The 14,356-nt window shown below is 41.3% G+C and overlaps 1 protein-coding gene across 1 annotated transcript in view; it reads left to right on the top strand.

Annotated features, from left to right (window-relative positions):
• Positions 1 to 14,356, top strand: part of LOC138635044 (ryanodine receptor 3-like) — a gene marked incomplete at its 3' end in the record, with an annotated part of 103,603 nt that overhangs the window by 62,096 nt on the left and 27,151 nt on the right. Inside the window, exons 40-47 of the mRNA XM_069722352.1 lie at positions 497 to 599; positions 966 to 1,100; positions 6,919 to 7,192; positions 7,375 to 7,489; positions 9,549 to 9,681; positions 11,375 to 11,478; positions 12,126 to 12,261; positions 13,583 to 13,766. Of these exons, the coding sequence (XP_069578453.1) occupies positions 497 to 599; positions 966 to 1,100; positions 6,919 to 7,192; positions 7,375 to 7,489; positions 9,549 to 9,681; positions 11,375 to 11,478; positions 12,126 to 12,261; positions 13,583 to 13,766 (1,184 nt within the window). The remainder of the gene's footprint in view (positions 1 to 496; positions 600 to 965; positions 1,101 to 6,918; positions 7,193 to 7,374; positions 7,490 to 9,548; positions 9,682 to 11,374; positions 11,479 to 12,125; positions 12,262 to 13,582; positions 13,767 to 14,356) is intronic.

Here is a 14,356-nt window from a genome sequence, read left to right as displayed (position 1 = left end):
TGTGACAAACTGTAAAGCAAACACAGCAGGTTTGTGACTAATTAAAGTAGCGGAAGTCTTTTGTACGTCATGTGATGTGAAGTATTTTAATGATTTAATCTTCACTTGATGTAAAATGCTTCAGATGACTTCTTTCTGCATTGATCAGACAGATATTAAAAGAAAAGAGTGTGTGTGTGTGTGTGTGTGTGTGTGTGTGTGTGTGTGTGTGTGTGTGTGTGTGTGTGTGTGTGTGTGTGTGTGTGTGTGTGTGTGTGTGTGTAGAGACTGCATGAGTAATTCTGCTGTTCACTGTGACTCAGGATGGTAACGTGCTGTCCTACGTGACCTTCCACTGCTCTCTGCTGTGACGTCCCTCTTTTATTCATTCCTTCACACTCTTCTGTTCTTGTCTGCTTCCTTTCTCTTCATCCCTTCTCCTCTGAAAAACCCATTAAATACAAATTCCCTTCCTTGCTCTTCTAACCGTATTGCGCCGTTCGTCATTTTCCGGCAGATCAACATCCTGTTGAACTTCAGTGCCGGGGAGGACTGTCCCTGCCCCGAGGAGATCCAGGAAGAACTCAACTCTTTCCATGAAGAGTTGCGACTGCACTGTGGTAGAGTCCAACTGCTTACTCAGTAGATGCAGTACAAACACAAGATATTGTCCAAACATGTCACTGTAAATAGCTTTTGACACAAACTGATTTCATTCTAATAAGTTTGTTCTTGAACTTTTGATAAACACAAGTCAAGCATTATGTTTTATGTTTTTAATTTTTTTTTAATTTTATCATGAGCAGTAATTATATGCCTGGTGTAAAAAAAAGAGGTTTATGACCAACAGTGATCCACAAATTATTTGAAGATATTACTATATTAGCCACCTTCAACAGGGCTGTAAATTTCTGTGCACAATTAAATAGTCGATATAACACTTTAAAACTATTGAGTGTCTGAAAGAAATACGTTTCTCCTTGCAGGAATTCCAGTGGAGGAGGAAGAGCAAGAGCATGACACTTCGATAAAAGGCCGCCTCCTCGCTTTGCTCTACAAGATCAAGGGCCCACCTCAGAAGACAGAAGAGGAACCCACCGAGACGGAACAGGCTGTTCCAAGTAAGTTCCTTCAAACACCTGTGAGGCCTAATAACCTGCAAGTGTACTCGTCTGATAAAGTGTCGTGACAGCAGAAATAAATGATTTTCTGTGGGCGTTCATGTTGCCTGATTGTTGTTGTCATGTGAATGCTCTCAACTAGGAAATGGGATGTTCCCAAATGCAAACTTTACCAATGTCCTGCTGCCTGAACACACAATATAAGTTCAACTATATGCTCGGTGTTTTGCTCTCAAACGTGCACAGCTGTGGTAGACCTACGATGTATTAGCTTTACCTGGCAGAGTTCGCACTGCAGTTCATTTTCATTTATGCTTTTGAAGGAGTTTTTGATGGCTCTATCTGTCTGTGCACATTTATAATATTTGTAACATTGCATCCAATTTCACGGTGCCAAATATGTTCTACTTGAGCCTGGTAATAAAGCCATGTTTTTCTCCTTCTTTTGATACTTAATGGCATAAAGCTTTTAGGTAGTAGTAACACAATATAATCAGGCGCCAGTAAGAACAATATATAGTTTATGTGATATATATGTACATATATATAGTAATATATATAGTTATACAATTTTTTTTATTCTTTAATGACCATTTAAAAATTACAACTCATCTCTGGTTGCCATTAAATTAATATCTATTCAATATCCACATTTTTTTATCTAATTTCTAAATGGCAAAACACTACATCTTTCATTAAACATCACATTGCACTGCTAAATTTTGAAACTGGTCCAGATTTATCCATCATGAATGATACAGAACATAAAACACTTGGGGGTCAGTGGTTTCAATCTTCCTTTCTGCTCCCCTTTGCTGTAAGTGTGGTTTTGTTCTGTATCAAATATTAGAAGACTAATGGACAGTCTCTGTCAGACTCCCTGCTATAAATTTTAATGCCTTCCTCCAGCCTCCCACACCGAGCCTGCATTATTGAAAAGCTTTATAAATGGACAAATGATGTGACTCAGTGATTCTCATACTGAAGCATTACCTTTTCTACATCATATGAAGATCATATTGAAGTACGCTGATTAAATTATGTGTGGGGGGGTTGGAACTTATGGGAAGAAATGTATCACTAGAAACAATTTGAATCATTTATATTCTCATTTGAATTGCTCAACTTGAATAATTGCATTTTAAATTCAATTAGAATCGCAAAATTGGAATTTATACTATTTAACTCGAATTTGAATTTGAGTTTCGCACATCTGGGTCATTAAGTACAGTAGCCTACATGCATGATTACAAATGCCAGATGTATTAACAACCAGTTTAATCAACATCATTACATTCTATTTGTAATAGAGGTTGGTTTCCTGGTTGGCTTTATTTACTCCTACATCACAGAGCCCTACGTGATATTCTGATAACATATTGATAGAATTTTTAAAGATTATACAGAATTGAATTTTAATCACAGGATTATTTTTGCTCAGTTTTAGTCCTGCTGGTAAAGGCAGACTCTGCGGGTGTATTGTGGTGTTACGCTAAATACATTTAAAAAAAAAAAAATGAACTGAGCAAGTGAGAGCTCTGAAATTGTATCATTTACAATTAAAGACATGTGGCCAACTCAGAGTTTGGCCGTTGCTGATTTTGGAGCAGCTTTGAAACTGAAAAGTCTTTAGAAATGATACTTCACGTTTGATTGTGATCATTTGCAGATTAGCTTGCAGACCGTGTAGTTTTTTTTTTGGACTCCCTTGTGAGCCGCAGTTTGAGATGATGCAAAGCAGATGTGAGCCTGCGAGACATTCACCTTCAGGGCAGCTGGCCTCCTCTTCCTCCTCCTCTCCCTCTTTTTTTGTTTCTGTCTCATCTCTAATTAGGATTCTGCTCGGATCTGACCCGCTGTTTGCTACAGATGTTGTGTTGTTTGACTTAAACACTCAAAGTTCAGCGATAGCTTTGGAATAACAATGTTATCAGTTAGAGAGGTGCAGCATTCAGCTACAGACTTTTCATTCCTCACTCCGGGTCAGCGAGTTTCCCCGTCGCGGGGCTTTGTTTTTATTGTTGCTTGTCATCTGTAAGATTAAAGTTTGATGTGACCTTAAAATCTGTGGAAAAAACTGTGGCTAAACTGCAGACTAAGCATCCCGGTGCATTTTTGGCAGTTACTGGAGACTTTAACCACACCAGTCTGGATAAAGTACTGCCAACTTTGCACCAGTATGTTAACTGCCCCACACGGAACAATAAAACTCTGGACTTACTGTATGCTAATGCCATGGATGCATACAGTACTACTGCCCTTCCCCCCCCTTGGTAGATCAGACCACAACCTGGTCCTGCTGACTCCCAAGTATGTTCCCCTGGTGCAGAGGCAGCCTGTGACCACCAGGACTGTGAGGAGGTGGACACAGGAGGCTAAAGATGCCCTGCAGGACTGCTTTGAGTCCACGGACTGGAATGTGCTGTTTGGACCACATGGGGAGGACATTAACAGCATGACGGACTGTATCACAGAATACATCAAATTCTGTGAACACTCCACCGTACCATCCCGGACTGTAAAATGCTTCCCCAACAATAAACCGTGGATCACCAGTGACCTGAAAGTTCTTCTTAATAAGAAGAAAGCAGCTTTCAGGTCTGGGGACAGGGAGGAGCTCAGGAGAGTGCAGCGCCACCTGAAGGAGAAGATGAGGGAGTGCAAGGACTCCTACAGGAGGAAGCTGGAGGCCAAACTCCAGCAGAACAACGTGAGGGAGGTGTATGAAGGAGATTACTGGGTTCAAAGGGAGAGAGAGACAACCAGGGGGCTCCCTGGAGAGGTCCAATGAGCTAAACTGTTTCTTCAACAGGTTCAGTTCACCACCCTCATCTGTCTCCTCCACACCTCACACCTCCCAAACACCTCTGCTGCCTCCCCCCCCCCTCTGCACCCCCTGGTGAACTGCATAGAGCCCTCAATCTCAAAGGGCTCTTCCTCCATCGACACCTCGACCCCCCCCCTCACCCCCTTCTCTGTGACGACTGGCCAGGTTAGGAGACAGCTGGAGAGAATCCACCAGCGCAAGGCTGCAGGACCTGACGGCATCAGCCCCGTGGTCCTGAAGACCTGCGCCGTCCAGCTGGCTGAGGTCCTGCAACACCTCTTCAACCTGAGCCTGAAGCAGGAGGAGGTCCCGGTGCTGTGGAAGACGTCCTGCCTGGTTCCTGTCCCCAAGAAGACGACTCCATCTGGCCTCAACGACTACCGACCGGTTGCCCTCACATCTCATGTGATGAAGGTGCTGGAGAGGCTGGTCTTGGCCCACCTCAGGCCGCTGGTGAAATCTTCTCTGGACCCTCTGCAATTTGTGTACCAGCCTCATGTGGGAGTGGACGACGCCATCATCTACCTGCTGCAACGAGCTCAGTCTCACCTGGATGGAACCGGTGACTCTGTGAGAATCACTTTCTTTGATTTCTCCAGTGCATTCAACACCATCCAACCACTGCTACTGAGTGAGAAGCTGCGGGTGGTGGGGGTGGACGCGTCCACAGTCTCCTGGATCAATGACTACCTGACAGGCAGACCACAGTTTGTCCGTCTGGGCAGTGTGCTGTCTGATACGGTGGTCAGTGGTATTGGAGCTCCACAGGGAACTGTTCTGTCTCCCTTTCTGTTCACCTTATACACAACTGACTTCCAGTACAACTCAGAGTCCTGCCATCTGCAGAAGTTCTCTGATGACTCTGCAGTGGTGGGATGTATAAGGGACGGACGGGAGGATGAGTACAGGGCAGTAGTGGAGGACTTTGTGGAGTGGGCGGGTAGAAATCACCTGCTCCTGAACGTAGCCAAGACCAGAGAGATGGTGGTCGACTTCAGGAGGAAAACGACGGCTCCACAACCGCTGAGAGTTCTGGGAGAGGAGGTGGACATGGTTGAGGAGTACAAGTACCTGGGTGTGCCCATCGACAACAGACTGAACTGGAAGACCAACATCAATGCTGCCTACAAGAAGGTGATGAGTCGACTCTTTTTCTTGAGGAAACTTCGATCCTTCAATGTGTGCAGCGAGATGTTGGAGATGTTCTACCAGTCTGTTGTGGCCAGTGCATTGTACTTCGCTGGGGTCTGCTGGGGGAGCAGCATTGGAGCCGGTGACACCAACAGACTTAACAAACTGGTTAAGAAGGCCGGCTCCATCATCGGCTACAAACTGGACAGCCTGGAAAAGGTGGTGGAGAGGAGGACGCTGAACAAACTATTGTCCATATTGGATAATCCTGTCCACCCTCTCCACCACCTGCTGCAGGGACAGTGGAGCACTTTCTCTAAAAGATTCCTCCAGCTCCGCTGTCACAAGGGCAGATACAGGAGATCATTCCTGCCCACTGCAATAAGACTGTACAATAACTCACCTCTGGCAAAATTCATCACAGTACAATAACACTGTTGACTGTGTTTCTTGGTTTGTTTGTATATAATATATATAGATATATACTGTACTGTATATATATATATATATATATATATATAGGTTGACTGTGTTTCTTGGTTTGTTGTATATAATATATATAGATATATAATGTACTGTATATACTGTGCATTTTATATTTTATATTTATATTTTTTACTGCTATTTTATTTTATTTTATTGCTTTTCTATTATTATATTATTCTATTCTATTCTATTATTTTATTCTATTATTTCTATTATTATCTTATTGCTTCTGTATGCTGCTGTAGTGAAAAAAAATTCCCCTCGGGGATTAATAAGGTAAATACCTACCTACTTACCTACCTAAATGGAGTTTCAAAGGCTCAACCAGATTTAGCAACTTTTTAAGAAAAAAAACACCTCCCTCCTGGGCTGCAGTTTAATTGGTCTGTCTCTGTATCTATATATATATATATTCTGTTGTGCTCTAAATGTGCATAAAGTACAGGAAGTAAACTCATGTTATCCCTTTTTTAAATGAAAACCCTTCCTGTTGTGTGAGGGGAACAGACCCACAGATGTTTCTCAACAGTCCTTGGAAACCTTTAATACATGCGATTACTGCAGGAAGTGAAAGAATGTGTTATCCACATAATCCAACCTTACATCTGATGTTGGTTTTCTCCTGACATAAATAACAAAAGACACACTCTGTACTTCTGTTTCTAAACCAAACACTTTTTGCTTGGTTGTGGATTTTTCTTGCTGATAATAATTTTTTTTTTTTTTTTTTCCTGAATCATAGAATATTTTACTTATGTGCCCCCTCAGGTCTGTTCCTGAGCCTCTTAAGCTCCTTATTGGCTTCTTTTCATGCGAATGATATAATCGTTTTGGCTTCCTTTACGATTCAATACATTACAGAAGCCTGTTCACATTGTGCTGTGTGCTAAAAACCTGAAATGTAAATATAATAATCGCAACGCTGGTGACGGTCAAGTAGCCGCCCTGAGGCCTCTGATCAAATCATACAAGTTAGATCGTGATTGTCAATTACTTTATTGTGTTGCCATTTTGGCTTCATCAAAAATTTCCACTAAGATACTGTTTAGATAAGTGAACCGTGGATGATTCATGCAGAGCATCTTGTGTGGTTGTTTGGTTGGCGATTCTCCTTCTAAATTGTTTGCTAATGATTTATTCATCTCTGTCAGATCTGCCTGCTGCGAAGGACAAAAAATAAGACGTAATGGTCGGGATAAAATCATGTGTCAGCACAACAGCGGCATTTTGCAGAAGTGGTGCCCAAACTCTGTCAAAACCAATCCAACACACAGGGACTCTCTGTTTAGTGGTGGTCAGGCATAGAGGCACAATTAGCCCCTGATAACAGGACAGCAATAACTGTATACCATTATTGAATTCTCGCTTCTCCAGCCAACCTGAAGGAGCTGATCTCCCAAACCATAACCAGCTGGGCTCAGGAGTCTCACATCCAGGACCCCGAGCTGGTCCGGGTGATGTTCAGCCTACTGAGGAGGCAGTATGACGGCATCGGGGAGCTGCTCCGGGCCATGAAGAAATCCTACACCATCAGTGCCGCGTCCGTGCAGGATGCCATCAACCTGTTGGTGTCTCTGGGTCAGATCAGGTCTCTGCTGTCGGTGCGCATGGGCAAGGAGGAGGAAAAACTCATGATCGACGGACTCGGGTAAGAAGATATGTTGCTATGAACAGAGTGACGCCTCTTTCTTTGTATTTTTTAAAGGCTGAGTACAGTAAATTGTAATTTAAATAACTGTTCCTCGTTGAATATTGTCCTGTGTGCAACATAGTGCCTCAAAATGATTTCATGTACAATACTGTGACCTTCACTATTCACTGACTATCCAGTGACATCATGAACAACAAGGTATTCTACCAGCATCCCAATCTGATGAGAGTGCTGGGCATGCACGAGACAGTCATGGAAGTCATGGTCAACGTGCTGGGAGGAGACAAGTCCCAGGTAGGCTTGACAAGAGTTAGAATAGATTTGCTGTTACAAAATTATTGAATTAATCAGTTTCTTTGTCCCAAAAGGTAAATTTATTGCAACTTGCAATTTTTTTCAAACAAGCTCAACTCAAAGTTCACTTACACACAATAACTGGAGCTTTCGGCCACATGAGAGTCCTCATTTCCACTGGAAAGGTTTATATTACAACTTTTTATTGTTTAGAGCACCTCTGATCGTTCCCATCTGTGCTGATTTGTTGAGTAAATTGTATTTTGAACAGAAAACGATCCAGGCACCAGAAGGAAGACCTTCGTAAAAATGTTGAAACTTTACCTGTATTTTAGACACAGGGACCTAATTTTGTGTTTCTGTCCCCTTAAAAGTCCCTTCATCCCAAATTAAGTGGCCACTTTCTTCTTAACCAGGGCTACCAGGATTAATATACAGATTTTGTCTATAAAATGTCAGAAAAAAAAAAGAAAAAAGAAATCCATCAAAATATAGCTGACCCCAAGGTGTTGTCTTCAAATTGTTTTGTTCAATTAATAGTCTGAATGGCAAATATATATGAAACAATGGGAGCAGAAAAACGTCACCTTTAAGGAACTGGAAACAACAAATGTTTGGTATTTTTACTTGAAGAATAACTCAAACAATTGATCCATAGTTACAAATTGATTATCTAAACTAACTTAATTACCAAAATCAATTATCTAATCTGAAAAAGTCTTGTTTTGGGGGAAATGCACATGAAAAGCTCACTGCTAGTTCCTGATTCAGATGGTTTGTTAAACTGTTAAGGCCTCACACGTCATGTACTGATCTCAGGAGAACAGATGTTATCCTAAGAAGTTTGAGGTGAGCCAAGAGCAACCGGCTGATACCCAGATAAAAGCCACAGGGGTAACGGAGAGGGCAGAGAAGTGAACTGAGCAGAGGAAGGCATGAGAATGGAGAGAGGAGGCCTCTTCAACCTGACCTTTTTGGGCTGTGCTGACAGAAGCTGGAAGAGCTGGTGGAGATTTAATGCCACGGCCAGTGCCAAGCTTGAAGTGAAGCTCAGACAGATAGACCGACCTCAGGGAGACACTCAGGCCTTCACGTCTGACTCTGGCCGTCGAATCACACAGTCTCAGACATAAATTCCAGACCAGTTTACTGACACTCGATACAACTTCGCTTACCGCGGCCATATAAAGTGCCACTGTTGCAGCTTGTAAAAGTATATCAGCTTTGTAATATTTACTCTGTGATTATCTTTGCCGTTGTCTTCGTCGTGGCATGGTGATGAATAATATCAAACCGTTATTTATTTAGTTTAAGATAAGTTAAAATAATTATATCAGAAAAGCAAAAGTTTAAGAATCAACAGGCTTTTTTTCCAAACCATACTTTAAACAATCAAACTTTATTTATGTCGCACTTTTCATACATTTTGGTGCAGTTCAAAGTGCTTCACAGATGATTGACAGCTCAATAATAAGACCAGAAAGACCAGAAAAATGATGATTGAAAGTTCACCAGTTGTCAGTTGTCTGATGAGAAGTGTGATTTTCTGAGCCGTGCATTTGCAGATTGTAATTTGCTTGAAGTAATATGGAGGATTTCTCTCACTCTAGTGTCTATCCATCTCTCTGGCAGTTTACTTTTTACATTCGTGGTGTGGAGAAAATGACTCGGCTGATTTATGCTCAGACTGAACCTTGGAATGAGCCCATAGTAGAACTTAGATAAATGAGGATGACACTGAGGTAATGGGATTAGCTAGTAAAAAAAAAAAAAAAAAAAAAAAGGGCTTGAAGGTGAAATCCTTTTCCGGCTGTTGTTTTCTGAGCAGGAAATAAATTTTACTGATTGACATAAGCTTTTTGATGGTTTTGTGAGCAATCTTTATCCAAACCGAGCATGAGATACTCTGCATCCTCCAGACATATCTAAATAAATTCAAAAATCTCCCTGAATTCCTGCAACTGCTCCTTCAGTCAGATATTAGATAATATCTTCAAACATTCAGGAGTCTGGTGGTGCTCCGGTACATGTACATGTGTTTCCATTTCTTCTTCCTCAGGAGATTGCCTTCCCCAAGATGGTGGCCAGCTGTTGTCGTTTCTTGTGCTATTTCTGTCGCATTAGCCGCCAGAACCAGAAAGCCATGTTTGACCACCTGGGCTACCTGCTGGAGAACAGCAGCGTCGGACTGGGTAAGTAACTGTAGATTCACGAAATGAGGGACAGCCGAGCTTCTACTGACAGTCACCGTACGGCTTTTAGAGTTAATCATTCTGGGAGGAAGACAGGTTCAAAATGTGGGAAAGAATACAAATATGCAGCAAAAGAAAAAGTTCTAGAAGTAAAGTGAAGAGGAGAATTACTGAGAAAAGTAGTGATGGAAATACTTTGGCATTTTGAAATTCTTCCTCAAGTGTTTGCCAAACTATGACGACTTAGAAATGCCCTTTTGCTGCTCCTAAAACAATACAAAAAGTTCATGGAAACCAGCCGTTGCTACTCGCTGGAAGCAGTTTTCAAGGTTAATTGAAGTGCAGACTCAGACTTTTCACCCACATTATGCTGTGCGGCCAGTGAACAAGAATAGCAGGCTGTAATTCAAAATGCCAGGATAAGAGGCTGAGAGTGAAAGGTGCAGAGAAGGAGGCGGCTGATAGAGAGAGAAGAATGGCAGCGAGGGCGGGAGGAAGATGAGAGTTATTTAGGTGTGCAGGGCAGGACTGATGAGTCACTGGGCTGCGTGTGCTGCTGTAAACTAAAGCACCTGCCTGAGGAAGACGAATAGGCTCATGTGGTCCGGAGAGGACGTATGAATGCAAACACAGCAGTTGCGGTGCCGAAAATGACACATTTGATATTTGCGTGTTTATAATTTACATGCGTCAATGTGTTGGAAGCTTTCAGTGCAAATTGTCCCAAATGATAAATTTGACTGCATGAAGGACACAGTTATGATATTTGAAATATTTTGTGATCTTAATTGCTCTGAAATAGTTTGCATAATTACTTAGGAAGAAGGTGTCCGCTGGGAATGGTAGCATTTACGTGGGCGGGGAGTTTTTGTGTGTGTGTGTGTGTGTGTGTGTGTGTGTGTGTGTGTGTGTGTGTGTGTGTGTGTGTGTGTGTGTGTGTGTGTGTGTGTGTGTGTGTGTGTGTGTGTGTGCGCACACAGGATTCATTACCTTGAATGTAGGATTATCTGCATAATGTCATCAGTATTTCTGCTGCTGTTTCTCTGAAGATGTTTCTAAAAAGTATATCGGTTACAGTATGTTCATTGCGGAAAATTGGAGTCACAGTTGTAGAGATGCTTCATCTCTGAAATATTATCTGAATCACAATTCATTATTGTCAAAGTATAGGTTACAACCAAAATTGAGAAAAGTAATATAATATATATATAGTAATATAAAAGGTAATGTATATTATTTTTATCTCAATGGTTTCTCCAAATTCTCTTGCTGTTCGCACCTCTAATTGAATGCCAAATATTATTGAAATTATATTTTCAGTAGAATTGTATTAATTAAATATTTTGTGAAATTTAACACCCAGTTATTTTCTAGAACATGTGTTTTGGTGCTTTTAGTTGAATCTGATAAAGTCAAAAAAAAATTTGCTCTCCTTAAATATCTAAAATGTTAAAATAATATTTAAAAAAGGTCAGATATTAAGTCAAACTAGTTTCTACATGACCTGATACTCAGACAGAACAGGGAACATGTGATGTGTTGATAGACTGCCCCCTGTTGTTTAATACAGGGCATATGTAAAGTTTGCTCTGTTCATGACTCTGTGTGTGTGTGTGTGTGTGTGTGTGTGTGTGTGTGTGTGTGTGTGTGTGTGTGTGTGTGTGTGTGTGTGTGTGTGGGTGTGGGTGTTTAGCCTCTGAAGCCATGCGGGGCTCCACTCCGCTGGATGTGGCAGCATCTTCAGTGATGGACAACAACGGCCTGGCTCTGGCCCTGGAGGAGCCCGATCTGGAGAAGGTTTGTTACATCCACATGAAAAACAAAATCACAGCTAAATCAAGTTTACAAATGGCTGACTGCACAGCTACTAATCCTACAGCACCAGGCAGATTAGATTACCAGCCAGTGTTTACTCTGCTCGGTCTGACCTCGAGGTATTTGTTATTGTAGCAGTTAAATCTGTCACATGATCCTGGATTTAGTTTGATGTTAATACTATTTCAGGCTCTGTAAAATTGTAAAATGAATCAGATTTCATGTATCGTCCTGCGAGAAGAGAACACGATATATTTGTAGTATGTCAAAAAAGCACATGTGCTGGGACATTGAGATGAGATAAGCCTCGATAGTGCTACAATTTTCAAATTATGTTTATATATTCGGTCATATTAGTAATAAATACCAGAACAGTTTGAAGTACAAAAAGATCAGCAGATATCCTTGCTCTTATTAAAGCTTGTCATCACTGACTTACCCCGAGAGTAGGTCAAATAGAAAATTCATGCCGCCCACGTTTTTCTCTGAAAAAAATGCAGAAAGATGTGACAGTTGAAAAAGCTGACTCAGCAGATGCTTTCAAACTGTCACCGCCACTGACACCGAGAGTCAAAAAGACAGTGTGCCATTATAAAACCCTGGAGTGAAAGAGCATCGTTTGTGTGTAGGTGGTGACGTACCTGGCCGCCTGTGGTCTTCAGAGCTGTGCCATGCTGGTTGCCAAGGGTTACCCCGACATCGGCTGGAACCCCATCGAAGGAGAGCGCTACCTATCGTTCCTCAGGTTCGTCGTCTTCTGCAACGGTACGTACGTCGGCTTCGGTGGTGTGAATATTGTAAATATTTTCTTTCAAAGAGAAATGTCACATCCCCTGTTGTTCCTCTCACTTTGGAAGTTTACCCCAGCGTCTTGTCAGCTCACCGTCAGTGCAGTTACAACAAAACGCACTTCTGACTGCACCCATCAGTGATGCTGAACAGACGTCAAACAGACTTGGAAGATGTTAAACCAGAGAGAGCATGTCTTTGTGGTGTTAAGGTGTCCTGTGGAGTTTTACTAAAAAGAACAAAAACAAAGTTTGTTTCTTTACATTCAGTGTTATGAAAAAAAAAAGTGTTCTAACAAAAATGTCCATCATTAAACATTTTCATTGCATCACCAGTTTTCACTCAGTAAAAATTTTGTGAAAACTATTTCCAGGATTATGTATCACATTACCCTCGGTTGTGCGTGTGTACATTACAAAACAAGAAAACAAATATTTCAAAACCTTTGAAGGGGTAAGCACCTGTTCTGGCTGAAAAACTCCTTTCATAACTCTAATTATGAGACACACAACATTACATAGCTATTGATGACTGGTTACCCCAAGATTACATATAAATATATTGGACTGGAAGCAATAATTCATTTCATTAGATTATATTTGTTGGATGTGTATCTATGTGTAATTTTGTGACTTTTAGGTTCTTTTAAATTCGGAGTAAAATAGATTCAAACAAACAAACAAAATTCCATAGCACTGCAGGAGGTTAAAAAGTCCAAAGGGTACAACAGAGTTACTCTTTAAAAGTACTTAAACAGATTTTAAAAAAAACTTTGACAAGATGCCTAGAAGAAGCAATAAATGATTAATATCAAGAAAATTTCTAATTAAGAAACACCAACTTCAAAGTACTTTATTTTGTATGTGAATGCAGGGATTTAGTAGGTGCCACTTCAACTTTATAAAATGTTGTATGTAACCTTAATAGAACATTAATAATGTATAAAATGTAATATGTTATATCCATAAATGTGAGAAGTGCGTATAGATGCATTTCTGAGGTGTAACACTGACACTGTTATTGTTAGAGAAATAAAAAACAAAACAAAAACAGGATTTGCACAAATCACAGAGTCTGCCAGGGAAGCCAAGACTGGGAGGTTCCAGAGTGGAAATGTTAGTCAGCTTTTCCTGGATAAAAAAAAAAATGTAAGCAGGGCGCTGAGTACCACTTTCAGGATCGCTGCGCTCCAGCTGACTCTGACCTTTTCCTTCGGGGATAATTTAAATCATAACCGAATGTGCGAGAAGGCTGAGTGTCAACGCTTTTCTATTGGTCTGCTGTGTTTGTACACCAGGTGAGAGCGTGGAGGAAAATGCCAACGTGGTGGTGAAGCTGCTGATCAGACGCCCGGAGTGTTTCGGCCCCGCGCTGAGGGGAGAGGGAGGTCAGGGTCTGCTGGCTGGCATGAAGGAGGCCATCAAGATCGCTGAGGATCCTGCCCTCGACCTGCCCGAGACCCCTGCTGGAGTCCCCACTGGGTACAAAACCACACCAGTTTCCTACATAATAGTTTTTCTTGAGTGTTGAAAAGCTGCTGAATCAGCATTTAGATCACCACGAGAAAAGCCCTTTAGAGGCTCGAAAGCCGTCGCTATAGTGATTAAATCTCCCATTATCTTTGTCTTTGTGTGAATTGTTACTTTAATGACATTTCCCTGTGTGTCTGAGCTTCGCTAAACCAACATTATTCTTAGGTGTTACACACTTTAATAGAGACATATATTTTATGTTGTTCAGTCAAATTAGTGGGAAGATATTAAAGTTTATTAAGGAAAACGAGGTTGCTCTGAGTCTGAATGTCGACTTTTAGCTGCATATTAAAATGCTAATTAAAAAATAACTTGCCAAACCAGGAAAAGTCAAGTCTGTGATGGCCATTGACAATAAATATAAGTTGATGCAGCTTCTGGGTCGGAAAAAAAGAGGCTAATGTGAAAGTGCCTTAAACTGCACTACCACCAAGGGCCACTAGGGGTTGGTTCCAAAAAGCCTCTAACTCCATAGACTCCCATTCAACTTCTCTTATGAAATATAAAGTCAATATTTTTTTCCCCACGGGTCATTATGG

This window comes from Brachyistius frenatus, unplaced genomic scaffold (genome assembly GCF_029030835.1).
Source record: "Brachyistius frenatus isolate BFR_SWC_R1_liver_20210118 unplaced genomic scaffold, ASM2903083v1 Contig_286, whole genome shotgun sequence".
Taxonomy (NCBI): domain Eukaryota; kingdom Metazoa; phylum Chordata; class Actinopteri; family Embiotocidae; genus Brachyistius; species Brachyistius frenatus.
This window is presented reverse-complemented; position numbering and strand designations above follow the sequence as displayed.